We start from the raw sequence: 12,650 nt of genomic DNA, 5'->3' as shown, positions 1-12,650 counted from the left end.
CATAATTGTATACGTACTTAGTTACAGAGGTGGTATAAAAATTATGACAATGTTAACCAGTTCCAGGTAACTGAACTCTGCCCAAATTGGGGGTTTTGTCCCATGACTTAGTATTCTGTCTGGTACTATTGGTCAGAGATTGATGATGCATTTGTCCCATATTTTATTTACAATGGGCATCAGAGATATTTATTTAGATGCTGCCTGACTCACTTCGTGAAAGCAAAACAACACACAATAAAAAATAGAATATCTAACAATAAGAAAGATTGCAAATCCATCCAGCAACAAACATCTTACACCCCAAAAGGACTCCAACCAGCCTTCAAAGCTAGGCATCTGGGTCTTAGATTCCGATTCTTTGGTAGCTGGGTAATTTGTAAGCCTGCAAGTAAAAGCACAGTTAAATATACAGTACAAACTGTCTAAGCTCAATACACAGTAGCAGCTTACCATGTCTTCAGGGCATCACCCAATCTTCACTAAAGTAACAAAAAGCTCCATGGTACTGTTATTTTGGCCTAACAATGGTTGGGTGAATGTAGAAGACCTTAGTAAGGAAATGATCTATAGGGGTTTCCCCAGACATAAGGCTTATTTAGGCTTTAAATTGTTAACACGGTTCTAAGTATGATGCCTGAGCTGCTATCTGCTGTGTATCTATAGTACAAACTACCAGCTTTTAGATGGGACAGTAGACATCGAAAATGCCTGGGTTTGACTTGGTTTCCCCAAATGCTTTAAGATCGGAGTTGTGATCGCAAAGCTTGGCTTATTACAGCATAAAGTGAGTTCCTCAAGTGTGCTACAAGAAAGCTCGTGCTAAAAGTGTACATCAGAGTTGTGTTGTTGGTATTGTTATCCTTCACCACATTGCACACATTCCCTGAACTGAAAGCTGTGTTCTTGTACTCGGTGTGTAAGTTGTCCCCATCAAGATAGTCTTTCAGTAAATCAATATCTGACCAACTCAGAACCTCTATGCAGGGATAGTTTCTGGATTTAGAAAGAAAAGATTAAGATAATTGGTGTTTGGATTAATAATAGATGAAAGCTAAGGAAAGCCAGTGATATTGTTGAAAATAGCATATGTATGATTTCTTCTTTTTCTTTAGGAGTTGCCCACAGATGGACTTGAAAATGGCTTAAAATCAAATGAGGAACCTCTCTTAAGGAAGAATCCCCATCGATTTGTCATCTTCCCAATCCAATACCCTGATATATGGAAAATGTACAAGCAGGCTCAGGCTTCTTTCTGGACAGTAGAAGAGGTGAGTTGCACAAGACAAGTTGCAGCAAGTGACCAGCATTAACCCAAGGGTGGCTGCAATGTCAGTCTGGGGACTACATTTCCTTTTTCTGTCCTATCTCGGGGCCATCAGAGTGTGACCAATGACACAATGATGCCTGCAGGACTTAAATATTCATTCTGCCCCTTACGTTTTAATGTCAAAAGTAAAGGCTTGAAGTGTTCAACTGTAATTTTTCAGATGGGATTTGGGAAGATACATGTGGATTATTCACCCTTAGCCTAACACTAGCAACAGTGTTAGGAACACGAAAATGGCTTGAATACCAGACGGTTTTGTCAGAAAGAGTATAATCAGCTTGTAGTAGCAATCACAGATTTCTACCCAGAGCATAGGTAATCCTTTTATTTCCATCTTGGCAGAAAACTGACTTTGCACCTTGGTCCATATGGTGAAACTCAAACCCTGTAGTAGATCCCTCAAGACCTAACAACTGAAAAGTCCTTGATATATTTAGACCATAAGGCAGCCAAGAGACAGAAGCAAAGGTGCAGAAAAAATTCTGTTCACTGACCTGGTATTCTAGTTTACATACTTTCCTTACATTTAGGGTAACACGCTTTTAAGGAAGAGTCAGTTTCTATTATAAAAAGGCAGCTACCATTGCAAACAAACAAACAAATGCACTGCCTACTTGCATGAGCAATGAAATATTTGAGGAATTTGTTTACTTGTTTTTGTTTTCTGGTATTGTTCAAGGATAGAAGGGATTTCTGGAATAAATCATACAATGAGTTGTATGTGTGCTCACTGTCTTTCCCTCTCCTTTAAAGGCAAATTATGTGTCAATTTAGGCAGAGAATTTCTAGTAAACTAGTGTATACTCACCAGGTAACCACCAGATGATTAAGATATAACTCCCAATTATCTACAGACCCATCCTTGCAGAGGACGGTGAGGGTAATAATAACCCATTACATTTAAGAGTAATCCATTACATTACAAGACACCACATGGGAGAAGAGGGTTAGAAGCCAGGAGAATCTGCAAAAGCAATTAAAAGAAATTCAGAATGGCAAGAAGAGCTGTATGATAGAAGCTCCACCCTTTTTAATGTGTATTACAAGACATGTAAAAAGAGTGGGACTTTGATGGTGAAGTTGCAGCCACCAACTTTATCAAATGCCCCCCCCCCCATGAATGCCCCTTTTAAAATTATAGGGTATATTCTCTTAGACATTTATTTTGCTTTTCAGAATTATCAGTAAACAATGACAATTTCAAGTGTGTAATCTACCGTATATTTCTTTTCTTTTTTTTGTAAAGGTTGACTTGTCAAAGGATCTTGTTCATTGGAACAACCTAAAACCAGAAGAGAAACACTTCATTTCGCATATCCTAGCTTTTTTTGCTGCCAGTGATGGAATTGTTAATGAAAACTTGGTGAGATGCTTCCTGTGATGTAGCCTATAATATTTTGATGTTATGTTTCTTTTTCACTGCATGCAGTCAAACATCTATTTGTAATTGTACTTTGCATGTATTTGATGTCCGTCATGAGGAACATTGTGGCTATTTTTCTATAAATACTTAACTTTTAATGAAGTTTGTACTAATCACACTGACTTTCAACTGCTTTTTCTTGGGAATCCTATATGTATATATCATATTCGCTTTACCCAGAGATGCTCTTTTGGGAGAAAACAGTCATTTTTATAAGAATCATGGCCTCATGCAGGGTGTGAACCTGGTCTTACATGAACATTTAGATATCTGACTTCTTTCGTTGGCAGGTAGAACGTTTTAGCCAAGAAGTGCAGATCCCAGAAGCTCGCTGTTTCTATGGCTTTCAGATATCAATAGAAAATGTTCATTCTGAGATGTACAGTTTGTTAATAGACACCTACATCAAAGATCCCGAGAAAAGGTAATTAGCGTAAGTATTACCATTATGTAGAGGACTTATATATTTCTTTTTTTTTAATAGTTTTCATGTATAGTCTGGTTTAGGTGTAATGGGAGACTGTGGTTTAACATTGCAAGGACATATCAGTGGAAGTTTGTATTTTTTTAATATGCTTATAAGGGAGAGAGGAAGAGTTTTTGCTTGATCTTAAGAAAATCAGTATTTGCTGATTTTTAGTTTTTTTATTTTAACTTTTTTATTTTGTTTTTACCCTATCTTTATTATGTTTATACATAACTGAAGGTGTCAGACATTTACTATTCCTTCCTCCTCCTATTTTCTATATAACAACAACCCAGTGAGGTTGGTTGGGCTGAGAGAGAATGATTGCCAGCTTTCATGCCTAAAGTAGGAGTAGAACTCGTAATCTTTTAATTTCTAGCCTGGTGTCTTAACCACTAGACTACATTGGCTTCAAGGAATGAAAAATAAATTAAGAATACTAAATTATAGTCTTAGGCCCTGGCTTATTTTCACTAATTATGATGAACCCAAACTGGTATCATTAGAAACGGAAGCATATGATTTTCACTTTTCACTCCTTCTGGAGAAATGGAGAAGAAGAAAGTGGAAAAATTGTTTGTATTTAACATTCAGAACTCATATAGTTGTGTCACTTTTTTCCATGGTGAAGTATATGAAGATCCTTTTTGTGTTAAAGTAGCAATTCCTGGAAAATGTTTGATTTTAAATTTTTGTTCAAACTGCAGAAGAGATTTCTAGCATATGTTTCTGTAGTTTCAGAAGATCCTGTATCAGTGAGAAATGAAGGTGCTATGTTAAAAGCATCCTTGCTATTCTTGGATGTAAGCTAATTTGTCACAGCAAGTGACCTATGCTTTGGTGTCAGTCTCACTACCCAGATTTACAGTCTTTTGGTTTTCCTCCATTCCTCCTCCCTCCTTCCCCACCCTCTCAGGGACTTTTTATTTAATGCTATTGAGACAATGCCATGTGTCAGGAAGAAAGCAGATTGGGCAATGAAGTGGATAACAGACAGAGAAGCCAGTTTTGGTAGGTGCCTCCATTGTATATATATATGTATGTATGTATATAAAAACTGTAGATGGTTCCTCTAAGCCAGATATGTCAAACTCGCGACGTCATGTGACGTCGCGCAACGTATCGGAGCTTTTTTGCCGTTGCTGGCAATGGGGTGGGCGTGGCTCCGGTATGATGAAACCGCCCCGCGGGCTGGCAGTTTGACACCCCTGCTCTAAGCATATGAGTATGTCCTACTCCAGGAACAAGTATAATCAATAATATACATTTAGAGATAGACAGTAAGCTTTTTGCTTCCATCCTAAATTGATGAAACCTGCTAACGTTCATTCGTATATATATATATTTTTAAAAAACTTTTTACTCTGAAATATGCAACCTATTTTCTTTAAGTCAAAGTGCTGTTTGTACTTATCGGATGCTTCCCACAGGGTATGACAGTGAACTAAACTTTTGCCATTTCAGTAGATTCCATATTTACATATATTTATTCAATCTTCTCTAGATCCTAGAAGTTGACATTAACCTCTTAAGAATATGCAGATTCCAGAAGTCTCTGTGTTAAAGCTATTCCTCTGGGGAATTAAACAATTAACAGGTTTTCTGAAAAGATCTCTTTGGAATTAACAGGACAAGCCAAATGAGACAATGAGTCCAGAGTCTTTAGACAAGATATAGTAGATGCTCTTTCCTTGTTAGCGAGATTGCACTTTAATTAAGATTTGGAAGGATTGTGGGTTTCGTCAGTGTTTCCCAGCTTTTGCACTCCAAATGCATTTACTTCACACCCTGGCTGAGTAAAATAGGAGAACACTGTTTTATTCTTTTCTGCAATTTGAAGGTTGATTAATTGTCTGAGAACTTAACAGATTCTGATTTCATTGAAACAGGTGAAAGAGTGGTTGCGTTCGCTGCTGTCGAAGGAATCTTCTTCTCTGGTGCTTTTGCAGCCATATTTTGGCTCAAGAAGAGAGGGTTAATGCCAGGCCTTACTTTCTCCAATGAACTTATTAGCAGAGATGAAGTAAGGTGTGGGGCAAAAATATTCAAGGTTAAATATGATGCTTTCAGAGAAGCAGTATTACTTGTAGACTCTCTTATTTGTTGAGAGTTGCACAGTCTGCAAATGTTATTTATTGTGGCTGGTTGCATAGTCAGCCAGCTGTTTAGACTGGCTTTGGCACTTTTATCCAGCTATTGAGTCTTTTCCAAGGACCTGGGATAAGCAGATGTTTTTAATGATGTTAGAGAATGGTTGCAGGATGTAAGCTATTCCAAGTAAAGCTACCTTTTGCAATTGATTGATGGGGATTATTACAATTTTGGTAATGAAGTTCATGATGATGTTTCATACACCATTAAAATCTGAAAAACCCCCCACAATGCTGGTTAACAAGAATATTTTGAATGCTATCATTTTTTGTAGTACAACAATATGTTGTGGTTTGAGAAAACACAATTCCCAATTCTACCAACATTTTTAGGATTGTATGTTTTCCCAGTCTCCAACATACTACTCTTAAATTTAAGATATTGAGTGGGGAATAAATATGACTTCTGAATTAGAAATGGTATAAACTGTACTTACAAGGAATAGGGGTATGCAAAGCAAATTCGTGAATTAGGCAAGAGATGTCTGGAGACATCTATATAGACAAAATTAATTAATGCATATCTTATTTTATTTTAAGTTTAAAAACACAATTGTTGCTGTTAACATGCATTGTTAGTGGATTATTTTAACTTTTAAAAATAAGCTGCAAAGCCTTAAAAGTAGTTCTTACATTAAAAAAAAGTCTTCTGCTTTTTCAAAAAAAGTTCTTATGTTTCTGTCTTGTTTATTTTTTTAAGGGGCTCCACTGTGACTTTGCTTGCCTGATTTTTCAGCATTTAGTGAATAAACCTTTGGAGGAAAGGGTGAAAGAGATCATTGCCAATGCGGTTGAAATTGAAAAGGTAAGGAGATCGGACACCTTTGCCTGGACATAGTTGTGATCAACCTCAAAATAATTTATAAGACCACTTGGCCTATGATGAACTTTAATATGAGGTACTCAGTTGTATTTTTCAGAATTTGCATAATACACACCCTAATGTGGCATTTGTATTGGGTTAACTAATCCTGTAGGTTAAAATGTGGTGAACTAGTTGTGATTTAGTGTGTTATGCAAACAACTGCTCTATCCACGTTTTATATCCTTGTGATTTGCTGCTGTGATTGTTCAAAAAAGTATGGTATGAAGGTCAGGTCAGTTATTTGCTGAATGAAGCATAATTGGCTGAGCTCACACAATATTCTAAACCATAGGCATGGTTTACAAACCACAATCAAATTGATTAATGGTTAAGGTAAATACTTACTATATATAGTTGCTCTTAAGGCTTTGGTGGAGAAGAACTCTCTCTCCCTTTCTTCTCTCCCCTTCCCCCAATATCCCACCAAAGCCTTAGGAGCAGCTCCAGAACTCTCTAAAAGCTGCCACAAATCATTTTTTTAAAAATATATATAGGTTTCATGGGGTAGCCCTTGCTGGAAAAACTATTCAAAATGGCCCCCCCAAATATGGGGCTTTGTGGAATTGGAACTCAGATCTCACTGGTTCTTATTCAACATGAACAACTACATCACAGTGACTCAGTCTTCCAGAATTATTATGGTGAACTGGGAAAATATTCCTGGAAAATAATTTCTTTTTTTTTTTACTATGCAGGAGTTCTTGACAGAGGCCTTACCTGTGGGGTTGATTGGAATGAATTGTTCTCTGATGAAACAGTATATTGAATTTGTGGCTGATAGGCTGCTCCTGGAACTGGGTTTCCCTAAGGTAAAGTAATTTAGGAAAATATTTGCATGGAGCTTTGGCCTGTGAAGAGAACTTTGCCTAAATCTATGTCAAGGTAGTGTCTGACCTCTTGCTTTGTAAGGAAAATGGTGTTTGTTCTGTATTTGTGTACGGGTAGCATGTTATCTGTAGGTAAAGCCAGTGGCTTTTCTTTTATCGATCATATTTTCTTGCAATTCACTTACAAGCTTAACGCCAATTTTAGAATATTTACACTCCAATTTTCCACACATGGAAAAAACAGACTTCGCAGTAGCCTATATCAAGCTTGGAATCTTAAGGTATCTGAGATACCAGCTTGGAATCCCAGCCACCATGGGAATTCTGAGAATTGAAGGGCAAACTGCAAGGTATCTTTTATTGAAAAAGCTGGCCTAAGTAATTAAAAATAGTTTTAACGAGGTAGGGAAATAGTGCAAAGCACGGCTTTTGGAGTTCAGTCTAGTGTCTCTCCATTTATGGCCATAACAGGCATCTGGTTTATCCTTTGTACTGTAACGAAGGAACATATTGCATCTCCCTATGTAGTGGCTCCCAGCGAATTTGGATCTATTCTGTTCGGTGTTGGGAGAAATAGCCTGCTGATCGGCAGGTAAACAAGCTGTAGCCCCCAGTGCTTAGAGATAAATGTGCACAAAAATATACACATATTTGTGCATTTGAAGAGATTGTGAATTTTCTTGTGTTGTTTAAAAATGCAAACTGATATGGAATGTGATAGAACAGGTGATGTTTAAAAAAAGATGTGAATATATAGAGGGCAAAGTAAAAAGATCTGTCAATTATTACAAAATTGAAGGCTTTTAGAAAACTTGCAATATCTTGGTTTTCTCCTGGTCATCCTTGTCAGTGCTCCAACACTGGAAGTTTTTAAGAAGAGACTGGACAGCCATTTGTCTGAAATGGTATAGGGTTTCCTGCCTGAGCAGGGGATTGGACTAGATGACCTCCAAAGTCCATTATTATTATTATTATTATTATTATTATTATTATTATTATTATTATTATTATTATTATTATTATTATTCATTATCATCATCATCATCATCATCATCAGCCAAATGTTCAGACTGGATTTTTGTCTACCTATCGAGTCCTTACCAAGGACCTCGGATAGGCAGATGTGGATGTTTGATGGTATTACAGATATCGTTGCAGGATGGAAGCAGTTTCTAGTAAGGCCACCTTTTGCGATTGACTAATGGCGAATTTGTCAGTGTCAATGGTGTTCAAGTGGTGCTCCAGTTGTTTTGGGATTGCACCCAAGGCGCCTATTACTATTGGTACTACCCTTGCTTGCCTTTGCCCAGACTTTCTGTTTCTATTTGTAGGTCTTTCTATTTTGTTATCTTCTCCAGTTCGTTCTCATCTATTCTGCTGTCTCTAGGCACTGCCACGTCCACTATCCAGACTTTTTTGTCTTTTTTATTGACAATTGTTAAGTCCGGGGTGTTATGTGGCAGGTGCTTGTCTGTTTGAATTCTGAAGTCCCAGAGCAGTTTAATTTTACCATTTTCTATGACTTTCTCTATTTTATGACCTCACTAGTTCTTGCTTACAGGCAAATGATATTTCTTGGAGATCTTCCAATGCACCATTGTTGCTACTTTGTCATGCCGCTGCTTGTAGTCAGTCTGTGCGATCTTCTTGCAGCAGCTTACCAGGTGGTCCACTGTTTCTTCAGCTTCTTTGCATAGGCGGCACTTACTGTCTGTTGCTCTCTTCTCAATTTTGACTTTGTATGCATTTGTCCTTAAGGCTTGGTCTTGTGTAGCCAGAACTAGTCCCTCGGTCTCTTTCAATTTTCCTGCTCTTAGCCATTGCCAGGTCTTGTTATCTGCTTTCCCAGCTATTTTTTTAATGTACTGGCCATGTAGTGCTTTGTCTTCCCATGCCTCTATTCTGTTCTTCATTTGGTCTTACTTGTAGGCCAGTTTGGTCTCTCCAGTAGTCAGTAAGCCTTCCTGATATACTAATTTCAGTGCATCTTCATCATTGTCCTTCAGATATTCTTCCAAAGCCATTTTTTCTTCTTCAACCATCTGATGTACTTGCAGCATTCCACACCAACCTATTTGCCTTGGTAGGTAGAGTCTGTCAATGTCACTGCGTGGATGAAGGGCATGATTCATTGTCATTATTTTTCTGGTCTTTCTATCCATTGCTTTTAGTTCTGCTTGAGTCCAGTTCACTATTCCAGCTGTGTATCTAATGACTGGAATTGCCCGGGTGTTGATTGCCTTCATGGTATTTCCTCCATTGAGTTTGGACTTTAAGATCTTCTTCACTCTCTTGATGTATTCACCTCTAATCTTTTTCTTGACTTCAGTGTGCTTGATGTTGTCAGCTTGAAGGATACCCAAGTATTTGTAGTAATCTTCCTCATCCAGACTCTTAATGTTATTTTCGTGGGGTATCTTGATTCCTTCAGTTTTCACTATTTTTCCTTGTTTGATAGTAAGTGTGGCACATTTGTCCAAGCCAAACTCCAGTGCAATATCTTGGCTATATATAGGGACAGTGTTGAGCAGCGATTCTATTTCAGATGATGTTTTTCCATACAGCTTCAGATCATCCATGTAAAGGAGATGGGATAGTCTGGCAGATGTTTTTGATGTTCTATAGCCATGTCCTGAGTTATTCAGTATTGTTGACAGAGGAAACAGTGCAATAACAAATAGTAGTGGTGATAATGAATCTCCTTGAAATATTCCTCTCTTGATATTAACCTCTCCCAGTCTTTCACCATTGACCTACACCTGTGTCTTCCATTGTGCCATCGATCTTTGCACAAAGTTTCTGATGTTTCTACTGACTCCTGTTATTTCTAGGCACTTGATTATCATGTGGCAGAGAGTCAAATGCCTTTTTGTAGTCAATCCATGCCGTTGTTGTTGTTGTTGTTGTTGTTGTTGTTGTTGTTGTTGTTGTTATTATTATTATTATTATTATTATTATTCAGAGAGGAAGAAACCAAACTGGGGTAGGGAGGTAAATGGAAATGCTCCCTAGCAATCACCAAAGATTAATTTGTCCTTGCAGTGCCTCATTCAGTTCTTATGTTTTAATAACAATTTTGGTTTTCTCAGATCTTTCAAGCAGAAAACCCTTTTGACTTCATGGAAAACATTTCCCTGGAAGGAAAAACCAATTTCTTTGAGAGGAGAGTTTCAGAATATCAACATTTTGCAGTTATGTCCCAAGCAAATAATAAGGTATTTACTTTAGATGCTGACTTTTGACGCTGCCTACTTGGAAGACTGACAAAGCCAAACTTCACCATCAATGACTACGTTTTATTCACTATTGATAGTTGATAGAAAAGTTTCTACAAATAGGTTACAGGTTGTGTGCATTTATACACTCTTAACAATTTATTCTGTAACATCATGCAACTTTTCTAAAACTATATTGTGACATTTAGCTGATCATTTTGATAAAATCCAATCCCATCATTAGAGTGGAAAGCTTTTATGATGATGAGAATGACTACACTATAACATTCCTTCCTACCTCAGTTCTTGAACTGATCTGAGATGAAAGACATACTCCTTTGTCTTAAAGGAATATTCCAGCATAAAGTCTTGGTTAATGCTGGGATGGGAGACCATCAGAGAAACTTAAGACTACAAGCTAGACTCGAAAAACATTCTAGGCAATGGAAAACCACTTCTGCATTGTTTCAAGGATAGCAACATGGACATGACCACGTAATCAGCAGGTATCGAAATTGACTCAGTGGAGATTTTGTTTTTATGCAAGAGAAAATTGTACTTGGGAAAATGAAGAAGATGACAAGAGCACTTTATAATCCTTTAAAAGCATCATTCATTTTGGTTAGTCAAATCAGCACAATGTCTGAACTAATGTGTTTTGGAGGGATTTTTTTCATTTGGCCTCAAAACTTCATTTTGACTTTAAACTTGATTGCAGCAACCCACATGACATAGAACTGATCACCTAACACAAATGTTTGGCTTATTCAGCACAATGAACCAAGATAGCTTGTTCTTGTTATGCAAACATAGCTATTTTCGTAACAAATTAGTGCTTAAAGTAATGTGTGAACAGTATCTGTGTTTATATGACATACTGATCCAAAAACTATCCAGGGCATTTTAAGTTAGTGTTTTGCCTGAACCCAGACTTTATAATTAGTTTTTGGTGTGTCATGCAGACTTAGAAAATTGGGGTAATTGAATAATTTATGCATAATGATATCATATGAACTTAGCTTCATTGTATGTAGTGGGATAAGATTTAAGCTTTTCCTTACTTAGCATGTGAGCAATGAAAAACAGATGACTACAAAAGTATACTTTAAAAAGAGAAAATATAGAAGTAATTGACAAAACCGAAGCTTCCTTTGTGAAACATCATAGCTAATGTTTAAGTGGGAAAACCAGTTTTGTCAAACTTTCTGTATGTATGAGCATCCAATAAAGGGAGTGGGTAGGGCAGAGGGAGAGATAATTTAATAATGCTCAAGATATCATTGTTTTTTTCTTCTGGAAGTTGCACCTAGTACCTTCCAGATATCTTGGACCTTCAGCTCCCATAATCTTTGAGTTATGAGACAGTTTTATTCATCACTGTTCCAGTCCAAATAGAATCACAATTTAAGGATGAAATATATCATAGGGATGAAATAAATCATACCCTAATATTGTCAGGAATTGATGAAGGTTTGACACATTGTGCTAAGCCGTTGTAAGGTTTGTGATGTGTGATCAGTTAATTGTGGGTTACAGATTAGAAGTTGAGTGTATTGTTTGAACCCATCATAGCTTTAAAGCTGAAAAAGTTGCAAAATTGCTTTTTCAGGAACTGTAATAAGAAAAAGCAGTGTTAGAAAGTCAGTGGCTAATGAACTCAGCAAGTTTTACATTAGAGTAAATATGTCAATAATTGTACTATCAGTGTGAGTTCTTAAAGATCTGAAGTTTATAAAGCTTTCCCTTTTTTGGTCCGTGCAAATTTGTTTGGTCTTGAATTCAGCCTTAGTTAAGGAAACAGGCCTTCTCATCCACTTCATGGAAGTAAATGAGATATTTTGTTGGATGTATTTTAAAGCTTTTTCAAATATTCCTGTTTCATGTATAAGATTCTGATTTAGTCATTTTATTAATGACATAAAACTTGCATTAAGTCTTGTAAAATCTTTTTAATTCAGTTTAATTTATTTTTTCACCAGTTAAAATGTCATAAATATGAACTAGAATGGACAATGTAAAGAATGCTTCATAGTTTGTCACTCATACATTTTGAAAAAAAATACAAAGTGATTTAAATAAAAATCATGAGAACAAACTCTATGGTTTTCCTTTTGTGAATTTTCTGTTTGGACCCATTGAGGATAACATGCCACAATTTACACAAAACTCTTAACCAGAGTCAAAGGCTGGTTGTGGAAACATATGCTCTGAACCCAAATTCAATCCCTAAGATGCCAGAGACAGTAGAAGTCAGGGATATGAAAAATGTTGACCTTTACCATGTTCTTTTTCAAGTTTGCAAGAATGAAACAGCTGTTTTGTGTCAGAGGGGCTGGTTTAATCATTTTGGAAGTATTCCAGGATTTTGAATATG

General features: G+C 36.8%; 1 protein-coding gene across 1 annotated transcript; it reads left to right on the top strand.

Annotated features, from left to right (window-relative positions):
* The first annotated feature begins 1,130 nt into the window (after window positions 1-1,130).
* On the top strand, window positions 1,131-12,322 carry RRM2B (ribonucleotide reductase regulatory TP53 inducible subunit M2B). The gene is made up of 8 exons (XM_029284212.1): window positions 1,131-1,271; window positions 2,577-2,693; window positions 3,044-3,177; window positions 4,136-4,230; window positions 5,109-5,242; window positions 6,070-6,174; window positions 6,930-7,043; window positions 10,151-12,322. The coding sequence occupies exons 1-8, from the start codon at window positions 1,230-1,232 to the stop codon at window positions 10,301-10,303; spliced, it is 894 nt and encodes a 297-aa protein (XP_029140045.1). The 5' UTR covers window positions 1,131-1,229; the 3' UTR covers window positions 10,304-12,322.
* Window positions 12,323-12,650: the final 328 nt, after the last annotated feature.

The sequence above is a fragment of the Protobothrops mucrosquamatus genome, unplaced genomic scaffold (genome assembly GCF_001527695.2).
Source record: "Protobothrops mucrosquamatus isolate PMUCROS unplaced genomic scaffold, P.Mucros_1.0 scaffold439, whole genome shotgun sequence".
Lineage (NCBI taxonomy): Eukaryota > Metazoa > Chordata > Lepidosauria > Squamata > Viperidae > Protobothrops > Protobothrops mucrosquamatus.
This window is presented reverse-complemented; position numbering and strand designations above follow the sequence as displayed.

Excerpts from the sequence above, each read along its gene's own strand:
- RRM2B (XM_029284212.1), top strand. The coding sequence starts at position 1,230 with ATGTACAAGCAGGCTCAGGCTTCTTTCTGGACAGTAGAAGAG. Across the intron at positions 3,178-4,135 it reads ATCAAAGATCCCGAGAAAAG|GGACTTTTTATTTAATGCTA; the intron begins GTAATTAGCGTA and ends CCACCCTCTCAG. Across the intron at positions 6,175-6,929 it reads ATGCGGTTGAAATTGAAAAG|GAGTTCTTGACAGAGGCCTT; the intron begins GTAAGGAGATCG and ends TTTACTATGCAG.